Source organism: Mesocricetus auratus, unplaced genomic scaffold, assembly GCF_017639785.1.
Source record: "Mesocricetus auratus isolate SY011 unplaced genomic scaffold, BCM_Maur_2.0 Super-Scaffold_100001, whole genome shotgun sequence".
Classification (NCBI taxonomy): domain Eukaryota; kingdom Metazoa; phylum Chordata; class Mammalia; order Rodentia; family Cricetidae; genus Mesocricetus; species Mesocricetus auratus.
The window spans coordinates 14,529,079-14,549,182 of record NW_024429187.1 but is presented as its reverse complement, the minus strand read 5'-3'; the positions used below and the strand labels follow the sequence as shown (position 1 = coordinate 14,549,182).

Below are 20,104 nucleotides of genomic sequence, written 5' to 3'. Positions count from 1 at the left end.
CACTTTCATCACGACGGAGAGTGTGGTGGTGTGCAGGGCGGGCTGGGTGCTGGAGCTGAGAGGGCTACACTTCGTAGACAACAGGAAGTCGCCTGACTGTCACACTGAGGGAAGTTTGAGCAACAGAGGCCTCGAAGCCCACCCTGGCAGTGACATTCTTTCTCCAGCAAGGCCACAACTCCTAATAGTGCCACTCCCTTTGGGGGCCGTTTTCTTTCAAACTTCCACATTAAGTATGTCCACACAGCATTCAGCCTTGATAATGACACAGGAGGCCCTACAACAGCGGTGAAGAAACGCAAAGACACATGATTTCATATTATTAGTTTTTTTTTTAATCTTTTGGTTTCTGTAGAGGTGTATTTGCCTCCTTAGAAAGAGGTGTGTGTGTGTGTTTTCTGAGACAGGGTTTCTCTGTGACTTTGGAGGCTGTCCTGGAACTCACTCTGTAGACCAGGCTGGCCTCGAACTCACAGAGATCCTCCCGCCTCTGCCTCCCGAGTGCTGGGACTAAAGGCGTGCGCCACCACCGCCCGCTGTGTTATATATGTGTGGTTTTTTAAAATCTGAGTTAACAGGCTATTGATAAATGTCCCGTGTGGCAAATAGGTTTATGACAGAACTTCCTGCAGGTGGTTAATGTGTGTGCCAGTTGATGCCTTCCATCCAACACGGATGCCTGGAAGCAATGAGAGTCCACAGACCCAGCAGCTGTCTCGTGTGTTCTGTCTTGGGCACAATCTCAGAACCATGCAAGGACGGAATTCTCAGCTAGAGTTTGCAGGAGTGGAGACAAAGGTCTGGGCTCAAACAAAGAGAGACACACAGGACATGTCAGTAAGGGGGGGCACACAGCAAACCCGACTCCTCTGCGTGCTTGGCCAGGTATCCAAGGTCCCTCATTTGTTGACTTTCCCGAGATTCCAAGGAAGACGGCGCCTCTCCAGCAGTGGTTCTCAGCCTGTGGGTTGGCAACCCCTTTGGGGTCAGATGATCCTTTCACAGGGGTCGCCTAGGACCACTGGGAAAATGCAGATATTTACATTACAGTTCATAACAGTAGCAAAACTGGATGTTATGAGTAGTGACAAAATAATTTTATGGTTCGGTGTCACCATCACCCGAAGAACTGTATTAAAGGGTCGCAGCTTTAGGAAGGTGAGAACCACTGGTCTAGAAGGCTCTATTTTAAAGTTCGGCTTGGGGTTGATGAATCCAGCTGCCATTTCCTGGAAACCGGGTGTCTCTTTAGTCTGATACAGGAAACACGGGGGCCTGGCGGGATAGGTGTGGTGTTCAGCTGCTTAAACTGGCTGCGGTGGCACTTGACCACTCAAGGTTGAGTCAGGGAGATCAGTTTAGGGTCATCTTCGGCTAATGAGGAGGTTTGGGCCAACCTGGGGTACACGAAATCCTGTGCAAAACAAACAGAAGACTACAAATCAAACGCATTCCCAGTGTTTCCTGAGGCCCAAGGGAAGGGAAGCTGTCTAGGGCACACCTCTTGTCACTTTGTCAGGGGATGGAGAGACAAAGAAATGTGGGAAGGAATTTGGGTCTGGGTTGAAGGGAACCTGGAAGCAGGCTATCGGCCAGCTGCGTGGCACACAGCCTCACGAAGCCATTGTGGATCCTGGATCAAGCCCTCAGGTAGCCTTACACATCTCTGAGGGAAGCAGAAAACTCACCCAAGATTCCACAATGGTCCGAATTAATGATACACACAAGGCCAGATGTGTTTATCTGTGGATTCTACTCATTCTGTAATCTGCCAGACATCGGCCTAAGTAGCTGGCATTGCCCTTAACAATGGAGACAAAGCGTCCCATCGTCCTGCAGGTTATTTGAAGTGTGTGTGCGGGGGTAGTGGCGAGGGGACACTCGTTCTGAGTGCCTGCGAAGCTGAAGTCAGATTGACTGGCAAAATCTGAACGATGGGCCATTCCTGTTTTCCCCGTATAGTCTGCAGGCTTGCTGGGAGGGAAGGTGGGCATTTGCCATCAGAACCAGTGGTAAGGCCGGCTGGTCAGTGGTGTCCCTCATTGTGTAGCTCCTTAAAGAGGAGACTTTGGATGTCGTGGTGAGCAGGAGGCGTTGCCCACTGGACCACTCTGCTGAGGGTCAGCTCCTGAAAGTGGTGGGATGGGCCGAGGAGAAGACTTTCAATGGACTGTCTTCATTCTCAGCTGTGGGTGCCTTATGGCTTTACATGGTAGCATCTGGAAAGTTCTGTTTTTAAAAGCCTGAAGCCCCCCAAAAATTAATAAAAAAATGAGGTTGACTCCTGCTTAGATTTTAGATGCTGGATCATTATTAATGAATGCCAATTCATTCTCTCTCTCTTCCTCCCTCCCTCTCCCCACCTCATGCACACACACACACACATACACACACACACACACACACACACACACATGCACACTTTTTTCCTTTTTTTTAGATTTAAAGTAGAAACAAGCTTGTTTTACATGTCAATTCCAGTTCCCTCTCCCTCCTCTCCTCGCCTGCCCCCACCAACAACTCCCTATCCCATCCCCCTTTCTTCTCCCCAGGGAGGGTGAGGCCTTCCATGGGGGATCTTCAAAATCTGTCATATCATTTGGAGCAGGGCCTAGGCCCTCCCCCGTGTGTCTCTGTGGAATGGGATCCCAAAGTCCATTCGTGTACTAGGGATGAATACTCATCACTACCAGAAGCCCCATAGATTGCTGAGGCCTCCTCATTAACATCTCCGTTCAGTGGAGGTCTGGGTCAGTCCTGTGCTGGTTTCCCAACTATCAGTCTGGGGTCCATGAGCTCCCCCTTGTTCAGGTCAGGTGTTTCTGTGGGTTTCTCCAGCCTGGTCTTGACCCCTTTGCTCATCACTCCTCCCTCTCTGCACCTGGATTCCAGAGTGCAGCTCAGTGTTTAGCTGTGGGTATCTGCTTCTGCTTCCATCAGCAACTGGATGAAGGCTCTAGGATGACATATAAAATAGTCATCAATCTCATTATTGGAGAAGGGTATTTAAGGTAGCCTCTCGGCTATTGCTTAGATTGCTAGTTGGGGGTCAACCTTGTAGATCTCTGAACATTTCCCTAGTGCCAGTTTTCTCTTTAAACCTGTAATGGCTCCCTCTATTATGGCATCTTTTTCCTTGCTCTCTTCTATTCTTCCCCTAACTCAATCTTCCTGCTCCCTCATGGCCTCTCTCCATCTCTTTCTCCTAACTCCCCTCCCCCATGCTCCCAATTAGCTCAGGAGATCGTGTCCCTTTCCCCTTTTCCGGGGGACCATGTATGTCTCTCTTAGGGTCCTCCTTGTTCCCTAGCCTCTCTGGTGGACACACACACTTTTTTAAGGAAAAGAGGAAAAGAACTGTGATGAACTGTTTCCAGCAGGACTCACTATCCCTTCCGGGAAGACGGTTCCTGCTCTGTTTCTGAGCCCCTGGCTTGCAGTATGACATCAGCTAGCTTTGAATGCTCACCTAGAAGAAATAAGTTTAGGTTGTGTGGCTGATGATAAAAACAGCAGGGGCACCATATTAGTCCTTCCTGACAGTTGTCAAAGAGTCTTTTGGATTTGTGCTGTAAGCATGGCATCGCCCCCATCCTGCCCAGGCACACTCAGCTCTGGGGTCTCGTGGAAGTAATACTCCTACACTTTGTAGTTTTCCAACATTCTGTTATTAGAATAAGTTTAGTGCTTTGTGGATTTGATCACTAACCTGCGTTTAATGTTATGTAGAATATAATGATCACCATCAATTTCTGCTCCTAGGGAGGAAAAACCTCCAAACATCTTTTGTGTAAAGCCTTTTCAGAATAAAAAAAAAACCAACAACAAAAAACCAAACCCTAACTGTCCTTACACGATGGATAAGTTTGTGCTTTTCCGAGTCCCTATCCCTGCCTTGGAATTATCCAGATATTCTGTGGCCTGGTGTTTTTGTTCACCTTACTTACACTGACTCATTTTCAGAAATTAAAAAGGATTGTTTATTGAATTCTCCAGTGTTTCCCCCTTTTGTTGACTGCTGGCAACTTTAAATTAAAGTAATTATTCTTCATAATTTCTTCACAGAGCTGAGCGTTTTTCTGTCTCTTCCCTTGGGTTGAATCAAAGAGCATAACTATTGTAATGCTGTGCCCAGTGTTGCTTTCCATCAGTGCTAGGATTCGAATCCAGGACCATGTACATCCCAGGCAAAGGCTCTGCCAATGGGCTGTGTCCCCAGCCCAAGGTTGCTATTTTAAAAGCAAGATGGCTTTTTTTTCCTGATGTCGTTGTCTGCCAGGCTTTGCCGCTTGTTTTTGCTGTTGAATGTCGGCCGACTCAGCGAGGGGAGTTCTGCCAGCCTTTAGACTTGCTCTCAGGTTAAGATCTTGATAATCAGTGTCTGGTTCATCTGAGCTGTTCTTCCTTGTGGTGTGGCCTTGTGAAAACACAGGCCCCTGCTTCTGTGATCAGAAGAGGGAGCCCGGTGTTTTGTTCCGTTTTTGCCTTTTTTGAGGTAGGATTCCAAGTATCCCAGGCTTGCCTCAATCCCCTGATCTTGCACTTGGATTCTCGTTTCTGGTGTGCTTAAATTACAGGATGCCCAGCTTAGAGAGAAATTTAGTTACTGTTCTAGAATTCGCCACCTTTGCTTCTAACCCCGTGAATTGATAGGAGCTGGGAACTCTCCGGCTGGAGTCTCTAGCTGAGTATCCCACAGAGCTGGTTACCTGCTCTATCTGCCCTCCGCACCCGCCGGCCTCCCTGACAAGGCAGAGCTAGCGCTAGCCTCTTCTTAGACTCCTGTCTGGCCGACAGGGTCTCACTTGTCCCTTCTGTACCTGGAGAGGAGGCTGCGCTGCCCTCAGCTCCCCCTGGAGCCACGGCGACATCTGACAACAGCGCAGCTCCCACTCACCTTTCTAAACCCAGAAGGCTTTCCGTGTCCCTCTCTCCCCATCATCGGTGATCCCCGGTCGTTCTGAGTCAGAGACAGATGCTGAAGAGGTCCAGGGAGGTTAAACGTGGGGCATGGTTGCCTCTTCAGTGTCTGGGACTCAAGTCTGCTGGGGCAGCAGTAACTCCGCACTTTTTTTTTTTTTTTGCGGTGAGAGGTTGCAGAGGGTTGAGCCTGCTCCTGTCTCAGAAACAAAGGGGCTTGAGGTAGGGAGAGGAGGTGGGGAGATGGATTCCAGAAAGGTCAGTTCTCGGAGACAGGCACAAGAGAGGCGTTCTGGGTGGTGACGATACTGGGGTGGTGTTTACAGGGGTTTTCATGCTCAGCAGTGGCAGAGGGGGCTCGGGGAACAGTATTTACCAGGAAAAGCGTGAAGAAGAAATGCCGAGCTGAGGAGCGGTGCCGGCTTCAGCCTGACTGCACCCTTCTGTGGCACAGAGCCTTCTGCCCGCTTCGTTTGACTAAGAGGGAAGGCATTTGCTTCAACTCCTCAGGTTGAGGTAATTTTGTAGTTGCTGCTGGAGCACCATAGGAAGGACAGCCTGGGACAAATGAAACAATGTTAATTTTCCTCAGGTACTTCTGTTACTTTTTCCTGAGCTAAACAAGGGAGTCTGACACTACCAATACTCAGGAGGTTAGAGTGTTTTTGACCCAACTTGAACTTGACATTGATCCCAGGTGCAGTTCTGTGCAGTCTATGGATTGCAGTACTCCAGATGCTCTCTCCCTGGTACCTCTGACTTCTCTGGAAACACCCCCCCTGGCCCCGCCGTGCCCCACCCACCAGGCACCCCTCATACCCAGCTAGCGAGTGTTCATCTACAAGACCTCAGCTTCAACTTGGGTTTCTCTAGTCACACTGCCTGAAGCTGGGGCTGCCCTTCCTCCCTCCCTGGATCCTGAGTCCTATTTATTCAGTTCACACCTCTGATTTCTCATTTCGGGGTTCCTAAGGTGGCTGCAGTTTTCCTGGTCGTAAGAAGGGATCTTTTATTTCTCTTAGAGGAGCCCACAGTAGGTGAGTGTACGCACATAGTGAGGCTTCCAAATGCTCTATGGGAAGACATTGCTAATAGGCACTTTTTATACAGTGATCCCGGTAGCTGATATTTAACGTGTGCATGTACGTGCCCTGGATTTCTTTCTGAATGTGATGTTATCAGAGAGCGGTTATTACAATCACTTATTTTCAGTGTCTCAGGACTGTCCATAAGTCTCATGAGCGTAGTAATTTGAAATATTATTTTTAATTTGATTTCTATTTTATTTTCTTTCTTCATTTTTCCTGCACACACTTGATCTGCTCCAAGTTTGACTCTCACGGATGTCATGGTAACCTGGCACAGCATCCCGGGGTTAAGTTGGCCTTTTCTTCCCTGAGATGTACCTCAGTGCCATGACCGGTTAGCTCCTTTGTTCATTATTTCCTCACATCTTGTCTTTGGCGATAGAATTATGACTGGGGTGCCCTTGAATTGGACTGTCTCCCCGCACAGTGAAAATATAAACCTGTGGTATGTCTGCAGCACACGTGTGTTCATACACTAGCGATGTGTTTACAGCCACCCTTTATTTTAATTTTCACTCATCAGTGCTCAGCAATGCTGCTTATCTACTTACCGTGTAACGTGGTTTATATGAGGTTATAGCATGTTTCATTCAAGCTGAGAAAACTTCGATGCACCCAAAAAAAGCGCAAACAACATATAGGCCAGATAACTGTTTTTTTTTTTAATAAAATAACTACGAATTACATTTTTATTGTAAGAGTGGTACGTTCGTTACAAACATAAAGCCCACGTCGGTGTTGTTTCTAGGAATCCAACCTCTTGAGTCCGGTGCAAGATGGCACAAAGACACCACAGATCGACAGCAACAAGGGCAACAACTACCGGATCGTCAAGGAGGTCAGCAGCCGGGGTTGCTTTCTCTCTGCGCATTCGCACGCGGGGGTTGCTTTTGCTCGCGCGCGTCACACAGCCGTGTCTGATGCGGCACCCCATTCTTGTTAAAGATCCTGATCAGGCTGAGCAAGCTGTGTGTGCAGAACAAGAAGTGTCGTAACCAACACCAGCGGCTGCTGAAGAACATGGGGGCGCACTCCGTGGTGCTGGACCTTCTGCAGATCCCCTTCGAAAAGGTTTGCCCCACCTTCCTTCCCTTCCCGCGCTACTGAAAACGCACCACCAGGTTTAAAGAACCTTTCTTTCTCTCCTTAATTGTTAAAGAAGACCACCCCACTCGTTGCCCGGTGTCCATGGATTCTTTCCCATGCTCCCCGTGCACAAGGGTGTGCTTTTTTTTTAAATGCAACCTGCTTTTCCACCTTGAAAATTAGGAAGGAGCGCCGTGATGCATTGTTGCTGAGCCCAACAGAGCACGCAGGTTTCTTCCACAGTTCCAGCCACGTCCAGTTGAGAAAAGCATCTGTTTTAGACGTATGCTTTAGACTCCCGGGCGTGGTTGTTCTGTCTGCTTTATCTCAGTCCCAGGCTCTCTTGTAGACCGACAGTTATTTTGGAGAGTGCCCCCTCACTTCCTCTTTTGCTCAGGTTCCATCTCCTATCTTGAGTTGGAACATGGAAGCATCCTGATTTCTGTGCTGAGCTTCCCAGCAGACACATGCGACTCTGATTTGTTCTAACACTACTGATGCGTCTGCTGGTTTGTCCACTGTAAGGACCTCTGTAGGCTTGAGCCCACAATACTGTCCACGCCCCAAAGGGGCGTGAGCAGGGGGTACTTGGAACAGGTGAGATATATTGGGAAGGGAAATGAAAAAGCACTCTCTCTCTTGAAAGCTAGGCATGTTCCCAGAGCTCCCATCCCTCTGTTTATCTTGTAAGTATGTTTAATAAACACATTAGACCTCCTTTTTTCAGATAGCGTTATTTCCACCTTCAGCTGGTGTCAGAAGTGGGGTGTGGACAGTGTTGTGGGCTCACCCTACAGACCTCCCTCTCCCTTTCTAATTAATAACTATTCTGCGGAAGAGGCTGCATTGAAAATACCCCGTCCTCCATCCAGCCTTGGTTCACGTTTTTGTTAGCGTGGGCAGGGGTGGGTAATCAGACAGTCTGGGAGAAAGACGGGAGTGTAACAGGGAGGGGTGGGGGAGAAGGGAGCAGACTGGAAGAATAAAGAGAAAAGGAGAGAAGGGTCCAGAACACAGAAACCGAAGGGACAGGAGATGGCTGGCGGAAGGGGTACAGAGACGCAGAGGGTGTGGAGAAAGGAGAGCGTGGACAGATCCACAAAGGCGAGCGTCCTTGGTGGGGGGCAGTATGCGGCTGTGTGCAAGCCTGTCCTCAGCTCTCAGGATCATGTGCTGCCCCTTCACCCTGCAGAACGATGAGAAGATGAACGAGGTGATGGAATTAGCCCACACCTTCCTGCAGAACTTCTGCCGGGGGAACCCACAGAATCAAGTCCTCCTTCACAAGCATCTCAATCTGTTTCTGACTCCTGGAGTAAGTACCGCGGTGCCCCCCCCCCGTCTCTCCCCCCCCATGTTTACAGCAGAGCACGCACAGCGTTTACTGTGCTGCAGAAAATTCTGTTGACCTTTGCACGTCTGTTTTTCCCCTTGAGATTCACTCCATAGAACTGAGCGTTTCCATAGAAGAGGCTCTTAAAGTATTTTGAAAATTTAGGCAAATTCCGTATGTAAATGCAGTTTAATTTATAACATATAGTTCAATGTTAGAGTAAGGATTTTAGAAAGAACTGATTTGTTGATACCATGGTGAAGCTCAGTATGGGAGCTGGGGTATAGCTCAGCAGAAGACAGTTTGCCTCGCATGTTCAGGACCTAGCACCACGAAACCCAAACCGAAAGCAAACACACAAGAGCTAGATACTGAATATTCCAAGGTTGCATTAACCATGGCCTGATAAAAGCCTGTAGGCAGGTCTTGGGGCTGAATAAGAGCATTCAGTGTGGAAGTGTGAGGACCTGGGTTCAGATCCCCAGTGCCCACATAAAAGACAGATGCGGCCTTGTGTGGACGGCAGAGACAGGAGGACTACAGGAGCCTGCTGGCCAATCAGTGCAATCGGGATATGGTCTCAGGTTTAGTGAGAGCCTCTGCCTCAAGGGAATAAGACGGAGAGTGACGGAGGAGTATTCCGACCCTGCTGTGGTCTCTGCATGCACATGCACATCATGTTCCCGTCAGCACACATACATGTGCACACAGCACATGTGCTTATACCATACTCTCACAAAAGGCTAAAAAAATGTATTCGCATATCTTTAGAGCCAAGCTGGAATAACGAATGCCCTCACGTGGCCGATTAAGCACTTGCTAATTTCCTCTCTCCAGCTGAGTCCCATTGTGAGGCAGGTGTCTTTCAGTGGCTCGTGACGCACTGCACTCCACCGAGGACAGGGCACCGGCCACTCCTGGTGGCTTCACAGACGACACCAGGCCCATGCCAGTCAGGGAACACAGGCACTGTAGGACAGAGCCCTGGCCTCAGCCCAGTCATGAAGGTGCACTCCCTCTGCTCAGCTCCTGGAAGCAGAGACCATGCGGCACATCTTCATGAACAACTACCACCTGTGCAACGAGATCAGCGAGAGGGTCGTCCAGCACTTTGTGCACTGTATCGAGACCCACGGCCGCCATGTGGAGTACCTCAGGTTCCTGCAGACCATCGTCAAAGCCGACGGCAAATACGTGAAGAAATGCCAGGACATGGTGATGACGGAGGTAGGTTTCCAGTCATCGTGTAAGTTGTGCCCGGATAGGCGTCTCCAGCAAGACCTCCGAAGCCATTTGGGTTTATTATGACTGCTCAGGCACCCATAGGTTTCAACAATGGTGCATTGGAGTTACATGGGACCGTCTGACTTCATGATCTCACTAAGAGTTTTTCTTTTTGATCTGTAATGAATTTGGATCTGTTAAATAATGGGTCATGTTTGGACTTAACAAATTGTGTGTGTGTGTGTGTGTGTGTGTATGCATACATGTCTGTATGTGTGTATGTGTGTGTGTATGCATGTGTGTGTGCATGTGTGTTTCTGCACCATGTGCGTGTAGGTGCCTGTGGAGACCAGTAGAGGGAGTCAGAGCCTCTGGAACTGAAGCAACACCCATTTATAACCTGCTTGATGTGGGTGCTGGGGCTTGAGCCTGGGTTCTCTGCAAGAGCAATTCTTAACCGTTAAGCCACCTCTCCAGCTCCTACAATGGGTGAAATCTTATGAGATCACAGGGTTATTCGGAATTAACACAACCTTCCTATTTAGAAATTTTTAGTACGTGACAGAGCAATTGAGCTCTGGTGTTTCCCTCCCTCCTTCTGGATGACAGGACGGGTGTTCTTTGCCACTGTTTGTAATAGTTTTGAGGAATAGCACATGGGTTAATAAGATGTGATTGGCAGTTCCTGGAGCAGTGGGAACTGGGTGTTTTGAGTGAGGTAAGAGCTTAGGAAAGCGAGCTAACGACTTTGCAAGAGGGTGATGTGGGTTAGCTGCTCACTAGGGACACAAAGGTGTCCCTCTGGAGAACTGGTGCCCAGGTGCAGGCTGGTGGCCTGTGTGTCTGTTCAGCTCCACCCACAGCTGCAAGGCAGCTGTTACCTGGGGGATAGTGTTGGTCTGGGGAAATTCCCTTTGCCCCATGCCTTCCAGTCAGAAGTGAGAGATGTCTCTGTGCTGATTTCACGTGTCACCCAGAAATCTTAAAAGGTAATGCTGCCTCATGAATTGTAAATAAACAGATGAAAAGAGCAAGGTGAAGCAAACGCATAGGCCCTTCCTTTGGCGCTTACCAAAGGAAATGCTTCTGTGTGTGAGGAAATCACTGTCATAGCATGCATGGCCATTATCTGGATACATAAATTCCTTTGCAACAGGACTGTCAAAGTCAGCCAGTCAGGTAGTTGGCTTATTGACTGGAATGTTACCGATTTAAATGTAATAACTAAATCGAAATTTATATATCATCCATAACCTGACCAAATATTTCCTATCAGGGTTAGAAAATTGGTGTCAGTCATAGACAATAGCATGGTAAGTAAAATTCGCTGCCAACTTGAACACTAAAAGCATACAACAAAATATGAGGACCATTCATGTCCTAAGTGTACCCCTCTTGTCATTCCTTTGCCATCTCAGGTCTTTGTCCTATTCTCTGATCCCCCCCCCCCCATAAAATGAGGATTTTTTCCAGATATGTATAAAGTTGTAAGGTCTTGAAGCAATGTGCAAGTTTTGTTTGCTTATGACTAATGCAAGTGCTTTTTTATGATTCATTCTATTTTAATGTGTACAGAAGTGTCTGTCTCTGGGTGTGTGCATGTGAGTGCACTGCCCGAAGAGGCCAGAAGAGGGCGTCGGATCATCTGGTCCGCTGCAGGAGCAGGGAGTGCTCTTAGTTAAGAGTTTCGCCAGTCCCTCACTTTACTACTTTAGAGGAAACAGACTCAGTAACTCAGACGTTCACTTTCCTGGTGCTGGGGTTACAGGTCTGCACCCCCAGGCCTGGCTCAGTGCTGTTTGGTTCTTATCCCTTCTGCTGATCTCTTATCTCCTGCCCGGTTTTGGCAGCATCAGTCACTGGTTGCTTGGCACATGGTTTTGACCTTTCCCTCCTCCTGCCTGAGGAAGCTCAGTTTTTGCAGTGTGTGTGTGTGCATGCGTGCGTGTGTGCATGTGTGTGTGCGTGCGCGCAAGCTTGTCTCTGTTTGTAAACAGAGATCTGTGTGTCTTCAGGTAGGTCAAGCTCTTAGAAATGTCGAAACCGGCTGTGCAGTCCCTTTCCTTCATTTCAGCTGATTAACGGGGGTGAAGATGTACTGATATTTTACAACGACAGAGCGTCATTTCCCATCCTTCTCAACATGATGTGCTCTGAGAGAGCCCGCGGGGATGAGAGCGGCCCCCTGGCCTACCACATCACCCTCGTGGAGTTGCTGGCTGCCTGTACGGAGGGGAAGAATGTCTATACCGAGATCAAGTGCAATTCTCTCTTGCCCCTGGACGACATCGTGAGGGTGGTGACCCACGACGACTGTATCCCCGAGGTCAGCCTGACAAACGCTTGTCACACGTAGAACACTCCTGTCTTAAAAAGCTCACCTGGGCGTCAGGCATCTCTCATGGTACTGGTCATGATGACACCACACATGTCAGGGGGATTAACGGTGCTTCTTAGTCGTATAATTTTCAAAGTGAAAAGGAGCGCAAAGACTGCTGGTTTTTGCTTGCACAGAAGGAAGACAGTCCCCTTGACTAAGAGCTGCGGATGTCTCTAAAGGTCTGCACATGGTACGGGGTTTTGCAGGGAAAGGCTCACTTGTGGTTTTGAGTGTGAGCCTGGTGGTGCTCACTGACGAATTAGTCATTGATTGAGGTGCAGGAGCCCACCTCAGACTCCATGGGGTCACCTTGCCGCGTAGAATGTGTGTCTTCCCGAGAGCAAGCACGCCACACCCCCTCTCAGCCTCTCTTCTGCTTCAGCTTTGACGACTGGGAAGACTACCTGTCAGATTGTCGGCTGAGGCAACCTGTCCATTAGTGAGGCTTCCAGGGACACACAGTGTAATGATTTACTTCTCTTCTGTTGTTGTGTGTGTCACGGCAAGTTCATAGATGTGTGCTATACACTAAAGGACATAAAACCAAAAACAGTCAGGGGAGGTCTCTGTAGGGTGAAGCCCTTTCCTTGCCAGCAGCTTTGTTTTTTTCCCCACCAGTCACCTGGGCTCTGCAGCGTTGCAGTCCCCAAATAACACACAGGACGCTGTATTAATTATGAAGCTGTTGGCCATTTGCTTGGTTTCTTACTGGCTGTCTCTGACTTTAGTATTTACTCCATAATTGTTAACCTAAGTATTTAATGACATCTTTCATCAGGTCTCAGTCCCTATCCAGGTAGCCCATGGCAGCGCAGTCATGGACCTGAAGGAGGATTTGTGAGGAAGTGATGATAGCACCTCAGTCCAAGGGTCCGTCCTGCTGGGGCTGAGATGAAATGGCAGAGAGGCAGGGAGAGGAGGAGAGGACCATGGACTCAGTCATGCCAGACCCCGTGTTCAGTTCCTGCTTGGGGCCCTGCCTTTCCTGTGTTCACTTCACGCTTTTCTTCTTCTTCAGAGACGAGTCCTCTGACTATTCAGATGTGGCTACCCAAATCTCCAATGGAGAGCTGGCCAGCTGACTTTAATTAAACCTCATGCCTTCCTCCGAGAGGATGGGCTCTAGGAGGGTAATGGCTAGGTGTGGTTCCAGTTGTCATTTGGGTACCCCAGTCAGAGCAGATGCCCAGCAAATGTGTCTCCAGCGACTTCAACAGGATTTTTATCTACTGTTTCCCAACTGTGTCGTTGACTCCCACAGTTGTTAACACTTCCAGCATCCAATTCCCACGGTTTTAAAGTAAAATAGTCACTGCATCTGCCTAATAGGATTAATAGAGGATTGCGTTCAATAAGAGGAGGCATGGGGAAGGCCGAGGGGGCTTCATATGTGGCGGACAATGAGTAAATGCAGCTGTTTGGAGATGATGGTGTCTCAGCTCATCTTAGCCCATCTCAACACGGGCACACGCAATGGAGAATTTTTTCCTAGACTCCAGTGGAGCAGCAGGAAGTCTGACAGGCAGGACAGCTTGCCCTCCTTCCTCATGGTTCTGACTCAGAGTCCTGGAATCCCATGGGATGACTGACATGATTCCCTTCTGTATACAGCCTTCTCTCGGAGACATATGAGTTCTTCCTAGTGTCTCAAGGATGCTAGGTTTGCTCTGAGGAAAGCTCTTGTTTTTCTCAGCAGTCTCTGGGCATGGGGGAATGGAATGCTAGACCACAGGCTTCCCTGGGACAGGGTGGAGTAGCCGTTAGAGGGACGAAAGCAGGGACCCTGCACATGTCCAAAACAGACCGTGTTCTACTATGGGAGCCCACACAGATGGCAGGCATGTCATGTTGTAGAACGGAAGGCGGTGGGTGGAAAACTGAACTTGCTTTTGCGTTTGAAACTCTCACAGGTCAAGATTGCGTACGTGAACTTCGTCAATCACTGCTATGTTGACACGGAAGTGGAGATGAAAGAGATCTACACAAGTAACCACATCTGGAAGTTATTTGAGAACTTCCTGGTGGATATGGCGAGGGTAAGTCAAACGCTCCCCGTGTGGGACGAGATCATCGGTATTGATTGGCACTGATTGTGTTTAAGCAGTACATATCTAGATGAAAAAACTTGCTGCTAAACCAACTACATTTTGACTTAGTCTTCTTATCCATGAAGTTGTGAGTGAGTTCACCAGGAGATCACAAGAGGCCTTGTTAACGTAAACAGAACGCCTACTATGGCAAGTGCAGTTACAGGTGATGGGTTTAATTTCTACCTTTATAAATGACCATGTTTGTCTGTTACTAAAGGGGAATTTTTAGGAGCTTTGCTACATGGGTTGGAGGAAACATTTGGCAGAGGCCGTTTTCTAGTTGACCTCTTGCCGCGAAGGCAATTAAAGCCGCAGATGGAGGAGGCCTCACGTGGTCTAGGAAGGACGGTGAGCAGACTTCTCATGACCCCCGTTACAGTCTTCCCTGGCTCTGATAGTTTGGTCATCTGGACTTTCCGTATATGTCTCCCAGAGCACGTTCTGTCTTTACTTTGAGTCTGTTTCTTTTCTTTTCTTTTTTTTTTTTTTAATTGGGAGGTGGCATGTGACACCGGATGGTGTTAAGTATCTATGTCTGACACGCGTGGTTTCCCTGGGAAAATGTGTGAGCAACAAGGAAAGGGTGACGTTTACTCTTTTCTGCTTTCTTTTTTGCATAACAAATTATTAATATACAGAGGTCTTTTACATTCTTTTTCAAACAAGGCCTCATTCCACAGCACAGGTTGGGCCTGGAGTAACTCGGGCTAGCCTCAAACTCACAGCTATCGCCCTCCCTCAGCCCCACAAGTGCTGGGAGTACAGGTGTGAGCCACCATGCCAAGCTCTCTCGTTTGAGTTTTAAGAGTGACGAGATGTGAGGTTTGAATGAGGATTTTTTTTCTAGGAAAGGCATTGTATCCGTAGTTCCTTAGACCTTGTACAAGTTAAGGTGACCTGTTCAGTCCTCTGGGCCTTCCTGCTTCCCCCCACTGCTGGTAGCTTATGGAGGCCTCGTCTAAATGTGTTTGAGGATGGGAGCTCCCAAAATCTTACAAGAACAATTGCTACCATATCTGGTAGTCAGTGGCCTCCCTCCCACTCTTTCTGGAGGAGGGGGGTGAAATCCACACACTGGAGCTCCCACTGTAAACCCGGGCCGCCAAGAACACCCTGGACGAAAAGGTGGACCATGTGTTCCTCCTGGTTAGTCAGAGTTTCCAGGAGAAATGTGCTCACTTTGCTTTTGGTGTGGTAGAGCGATCCTCACTAGGTCCAAATGCGGGTGTAGTCAGACCTTTCCCGCTTTACACCGTGTGTGTGTGTGTGTGTGTGTGTGTGTGGAGAGAGAGAGAGAGAGAGAGAGAGACCAACTAGTGTGTGTGTGTGTGAGAGAGAGAGACCAGCTAGTGTGTGTGTGTGTGTGTGTGTGTGTGTGTGTGTGTGTGTGAGAGAGAGAGAGAGAGAGAGAAAGAGAGACCAGCTAGTGTGTGTGTGTGTGTGTGTGTGTGTGTGTGTGACCAGCTAGAAATCACCGTGTCCTTTCCCGGCTAATTCACAGCTAGTTCTCCCACGCTTAGCTCACACCGTTCACTGTTGTCATTGCCACTGACATGAGGAAAACTTGGCCCTGACCAGCTGCAGGCAGCTCCGGAGTCCTTGAGGCAAAGGGTGATTTCAGGGGCTGCCCGTGCAGGAAGATGTTAAAGACCTTCCAGGCGCGTGCGCTTCTGCGGAGCTGCCTGGTGCCACTGGCTGAGAATAAGCTGGAGAGAGACCAAGGTCACGCTCTCAGAAGTACCAGCTGTCACACTCAGGCGGAGTTAATTTTACTGAAACCAGAGAGAGTGAGTGGTGATTGCCTGACCCAGCTACCCACGCTGGACCCACGCACTCTTTCCACTTACAAATGCAGAGGCTTTTCTTTTGCTTAAGTGGGTGATTCTGGAGTGTCGCTTATTACCTGAAGGCTCCGGGAGGCTTCCTGGAATTCCTGCCTGTCTGCTCAGGTTGACTGCAGAAGCCTCTGTTCCCTTCAGCTTCTTCTTTGCCCTTCAAAGCAGGTGGACACGAACCCACCCAGAATTCTCCAGAAGAGGAAGCCCAGGGCAGAGGGTCCCTTCCTCACTCTGTGGGGAGTTTCTACATTCTAGTAACAAAACGACCCAGGTGGCCTTCTGGACAGCTTTCCATGCAGATGGCTGAGCCCAGCTCCCCAGAGTCTTGGACTCGGCACTTGGGAGACAAGACGTTTGAAACAAGTCTTACATGGCACCACGGTTGGTCCTGGGATGCTCCAAGAGCCACTGTGGTAGGATCTGGAAGGGACATCAAAGGAATTAGTCAGTCCAGGGTTCAGATCCAAACTCTGGCTTTCCATGACTGCCTTACATATACTGGGACATGTACTATAACCCAGGTTGCCTTACCATAAATACATTTCCCCGGAGGACCCTGGGAAGAGCTGGTGAGGTAACACACACTAAGTGGTATTATGCCTTCACCAGGGTTATCACAAGGCTCGGAGAGGCCTTTTGGGCAGTTTCAGAAGCTTCCCTGAGACCTAAGTGATATTGATGACATAATGACATTGAGAGAGGAAAAACAGACTGTCCACACAGGCTAGAGCCAGCCCCTGTGTTCATGCAGCCAGATGAACATTGCCTGGGCTTGCATGATGCTGCACATGCATGAAGTCAGGCATGCATATAGCCAGAGTTGAAAGATACTGGGTATGCATGAATCTGGGTATGCATGTGTCAAGGCATGCATGAAGCTAGGCATATGTGAAGCCAGGCATGTGTGAAGCTAGGCATGCAGGGTAGTGGAATGTGAATGAAGCCAGCTACACATGAGACGGGACATGAATTAAGCCAGAAGCTGAATTTGCATGAAGCCAGGTAGCTTAGAGTTTCTGTTGCTGTGAAGAGACGCCATGCCACAGCAACTGTTATAAAAGAAATAGCATTTTACTGGGGCTGGCTCACAGTTCAGAGAGTTAGTCCATCATCATCATCATCGTGGCTGAGAGCATGGGGCCACTTAGACAGACCTGGCGCTGGAGAAGGAGCCATGAGTTTTTCCTCCAGATCAGCAGGCAGCAGGAAGAGAGAGAGAGACACTGGGCTGGCTTGAGCATTGGAAACCTCAGAGCCCACCCCTCAGTGACACACTTCCTCCAACAAGGCTGCACCCACTCCAGCAAGGCCACACCTCCTAACAGTGACACTCCCTTTGACACAATGGAGGACAGGTGTGCACGAAGCCAGGCAATCGTGGATTCAGGCTTGTGAGGCCATGTGATACAAACTCCTGCGGGGGGGGGAGAGGGATGGACATCAGACGCAGGTGTGAACAGCAAACTCCTGAAACCCTGGAGAAACTGATTGGCATCAGAGGGGAGGGGCCGGTGAAGAGTTGTGCCCGAAGCTTGGTTGAGGGCACCCAACATGGCAGGGGGGAAGGAGGAGAGCACGCGGCTAGGTGTCCAGTCTTAGTTTTCAGCATCTACAATGCCATTCCTATGTTTGGCATGCTTTGGTTTTTATTTCTGCACAACTTTAAAGATTCTTACGCCCACTCGAGGTTTTCTTCATTATAGCTTCTACCCTGATTTTACGTGAGCAGCAACATGGGGCAGTGTCCAGTTAAGCAAAGGGGTAGCATATACCAGGGGTCACCCGGTCCTCCTGGCCAGGCCTACTTTGAAATTATAAGGCTGTGAAACTTAGAGAGCTTCTAGGCGGCCTCATAGTGTTGCTCCTGGAGTCCAGATGTGTAATTTGCAGCGGATCCCCCTGCTTGTTACAGAGCGGGAAGGGAGGCTCCTACCCTCACGCCCAGCTCCAGCAGCTTCTCAAAGTTAGCCTTCGTGTCTCCCCGTGTTTTACCCGTGCCTTATACCGGTCCTCTGTTCTGTTTCCACATCTTTAGATACCTCCCCCTAGCCTGCCTGAGCCTATACCATTGTATTTTGGTAGACATTTGGAGAACAGCTTGTCTGAAAAGACAAATGAAGTCTCCAAGCTGGCAGCCACGTAGCGTCTGCTTTTTCTGTAGTCATCACTGTGAGGTCTTGGGGTTCTCGGAGAGCCATCTGGAGCCGCTGCTGTTTGTGTCTTCCATTTCCCTCCGCACGGGTTTTATCCCTCATAAGGGTCAAGCACCCGCAGGACTGGTCCAGTGAGAGGGCTCAGTGGGTAAAGGAGCCTGCTGCCAAGCCTGACAGCCCGAGTTTGAGCCCCAGAACACAAGCTGGTGGAAGTGGGAGACCAGACGCCAGCAAGTTGTTTAATAAATTTAAAAATAATTTTAAAAAGACACACAGAATGTCTTTTCTGAAAAGTGGCTTTTAAATAAGCTGTGCTATAGTGTTTCATGTGGTCCTCCTTCTGCTGTCCCGGCAGAGCCGGGGCCCATGAGCTAGCTGTAAGATGACACACTGGGGCAGTGGCCTAGCTGTTAGACCCAGGAGATGCAGTTGCTGTCTGTCAGACCATTAATGGCATCCCCCCCTTTGATCCATGTTCTAGTACAGCTGAGACCCGTGCTTGTGGGGCAGAAACGGTTTTCTCCGTCTTGATAACTGCTTGTTGTTGTTGTAGTCGGGGGGACTCAGGTCATTATCAGGAGGGACCTAGAAGGGGCAGGTGATGATTGGTAATCGCCTCAGACTACAGTGTGATTTTTTGAAGATGCTCCCAACTCTGCCATCCCTTTCGAGACCTTACGGCCACCAGCTGCACTCTGAGTGATGTTCCGACAGAACGAAATCAGACCAAGAAATAATTTAGGATGCGTGTCCCCTGAGTGTCAGATCAGTCCTTAACAAGACAGGTCAGGGTACCGTGTTTTTGGATAGATCCCTTTGGCCATCCGCTCTCTCTTTCCTGCCAGGCAGAAGTTTGGGGACAGGAAGAATGAATGTGTCTCTGCTGTAAAACTGCTTCCTCGTGGTCTTTGTCGGACAGGATTAAGCAGATGTCCTATGATTTTGTGAAAAGTTGAACGGATCACTAATAAGACTCACTTGAAAGTGTTCTTTCTATGTGACCCAAGAAGCTAGCGTGGCAGGGGACTGGAGACGTGTCCTCATGTTTTCTGTAGCTTTTGCCTTCTCTGTGGCACCCTTCTCTCAGCTGTAACTTTGCAGACCCAACTTTTAGGCTGAGTTACAGTGATGAGGTACGCCGCGCCGGAGGACTGTTGGACTGCGCCTGAGGATGGACGGTTGTTCCCCATCCTTCACCCAACTGCTAGTGCCTCATGTCGTCGGCAGTGCTCATTCTAGTCCATCAGTTCTCCCCCATGTGTATCCGTTCATGTATGCACGAGTGCGTGCGTGTGTGTGTGCGTGTGTGTGTGTGTGGTGTGGGTCTGTGTGTGCATGTATGTGGTGTAGTGTGTGTGTGGTGTGTGTCTGTGTCTGTGTGTGTGTGGTGCGTGTGTATGGTGTTGTGTGTCTGTGTGTGTGTGTGTGAGATGGTGGTGTGGTATGTGGCGTGTGTGTGTGTGTGACAGGTCCCTGCTCCCCTGAGATTCTCCGAGGACTTAATGCCTTTCTGTGCCTCCCTCCTCCGTGTCTTCGTCTCCTATTCTCCTTGCTGCCGGCTCTCTGTCTTGTTCGCCGTGGTCTCTCTTCTGCTTCTCCAGACACTCTCCTCATAGCATCCCTGCCTGCTGAGAGGCTTGGCCCGGGGTCCGCATGCCTGCCCGTTCTCCTCTGTCAGGTCCTGGTTTAGTTATTTCTGTTTTGTGTCCCCGTGGGCAACATCTGGCATAAGGAACTTAGACGAGGGCTTCTCTTCGCTCACAGCCTTGAAGGTTCTTCCGTTACAGTCGGGAGGGACGGGATGACGGCAGATGGGCAGACCTGTGCAGCCTGGGCTCCGCCCCCTCACACCTTGACCAATTAGGAAGCAGAGAAAACACAGGACGTGGGTGGGGCTTTTAACCTCACCGCCCAGATCTCAGCGAGCAAGCGAGCCACGGCCTCCAGGTCCTATCCCACCCGTGGCCACCAAGCCGCCATCCACAGAAGACA

General features: G+C 49.4%; 1 protein-coding gene across 2 annotated transcripts in view; it reads left to right on the top strand.

Moving 5' to 3' along the window:
- The window catches only part of Itpr2 (inositol 1,4,5-trisphosphate receptor type 2), a 394,738-nt gene that overhangs the window by 163,008 nt on the left and 211,626 nt on the right, over positions 1 to 20,104 (top strand). For both annotated transcript variants that reach the window (XM_040743610.1, XM_040743611.1), the window contains exons 27-32: positions 6,757 to 6,846; positions 6,954 to 7,079; positions 8,287 to 8,409; positions 9,454 to 9,654; positions 11,726 to 11,977; positions 13,942 to 14,067. In XM_040743610.1, the coding sequence (XP_040599544.1) occupies positions 6,757 to 6,846; positions 6,954 to 7,079; positions 8,287 to 8,409; positions 9,454 to 9,654; positions 11,726 to 11,977; positions 13,942 to 14,067 (918 nt within the window). The remainder of the gene's footprint in view (positions 1 to 6,756; positions 6,847 to 6,953; positions 7,080 to 8,286; positions 8,410 to 9,453; positions 9,655 to 11,725; positions 11,978 to 13,941; positions 14,068 to 20,104) is intronic.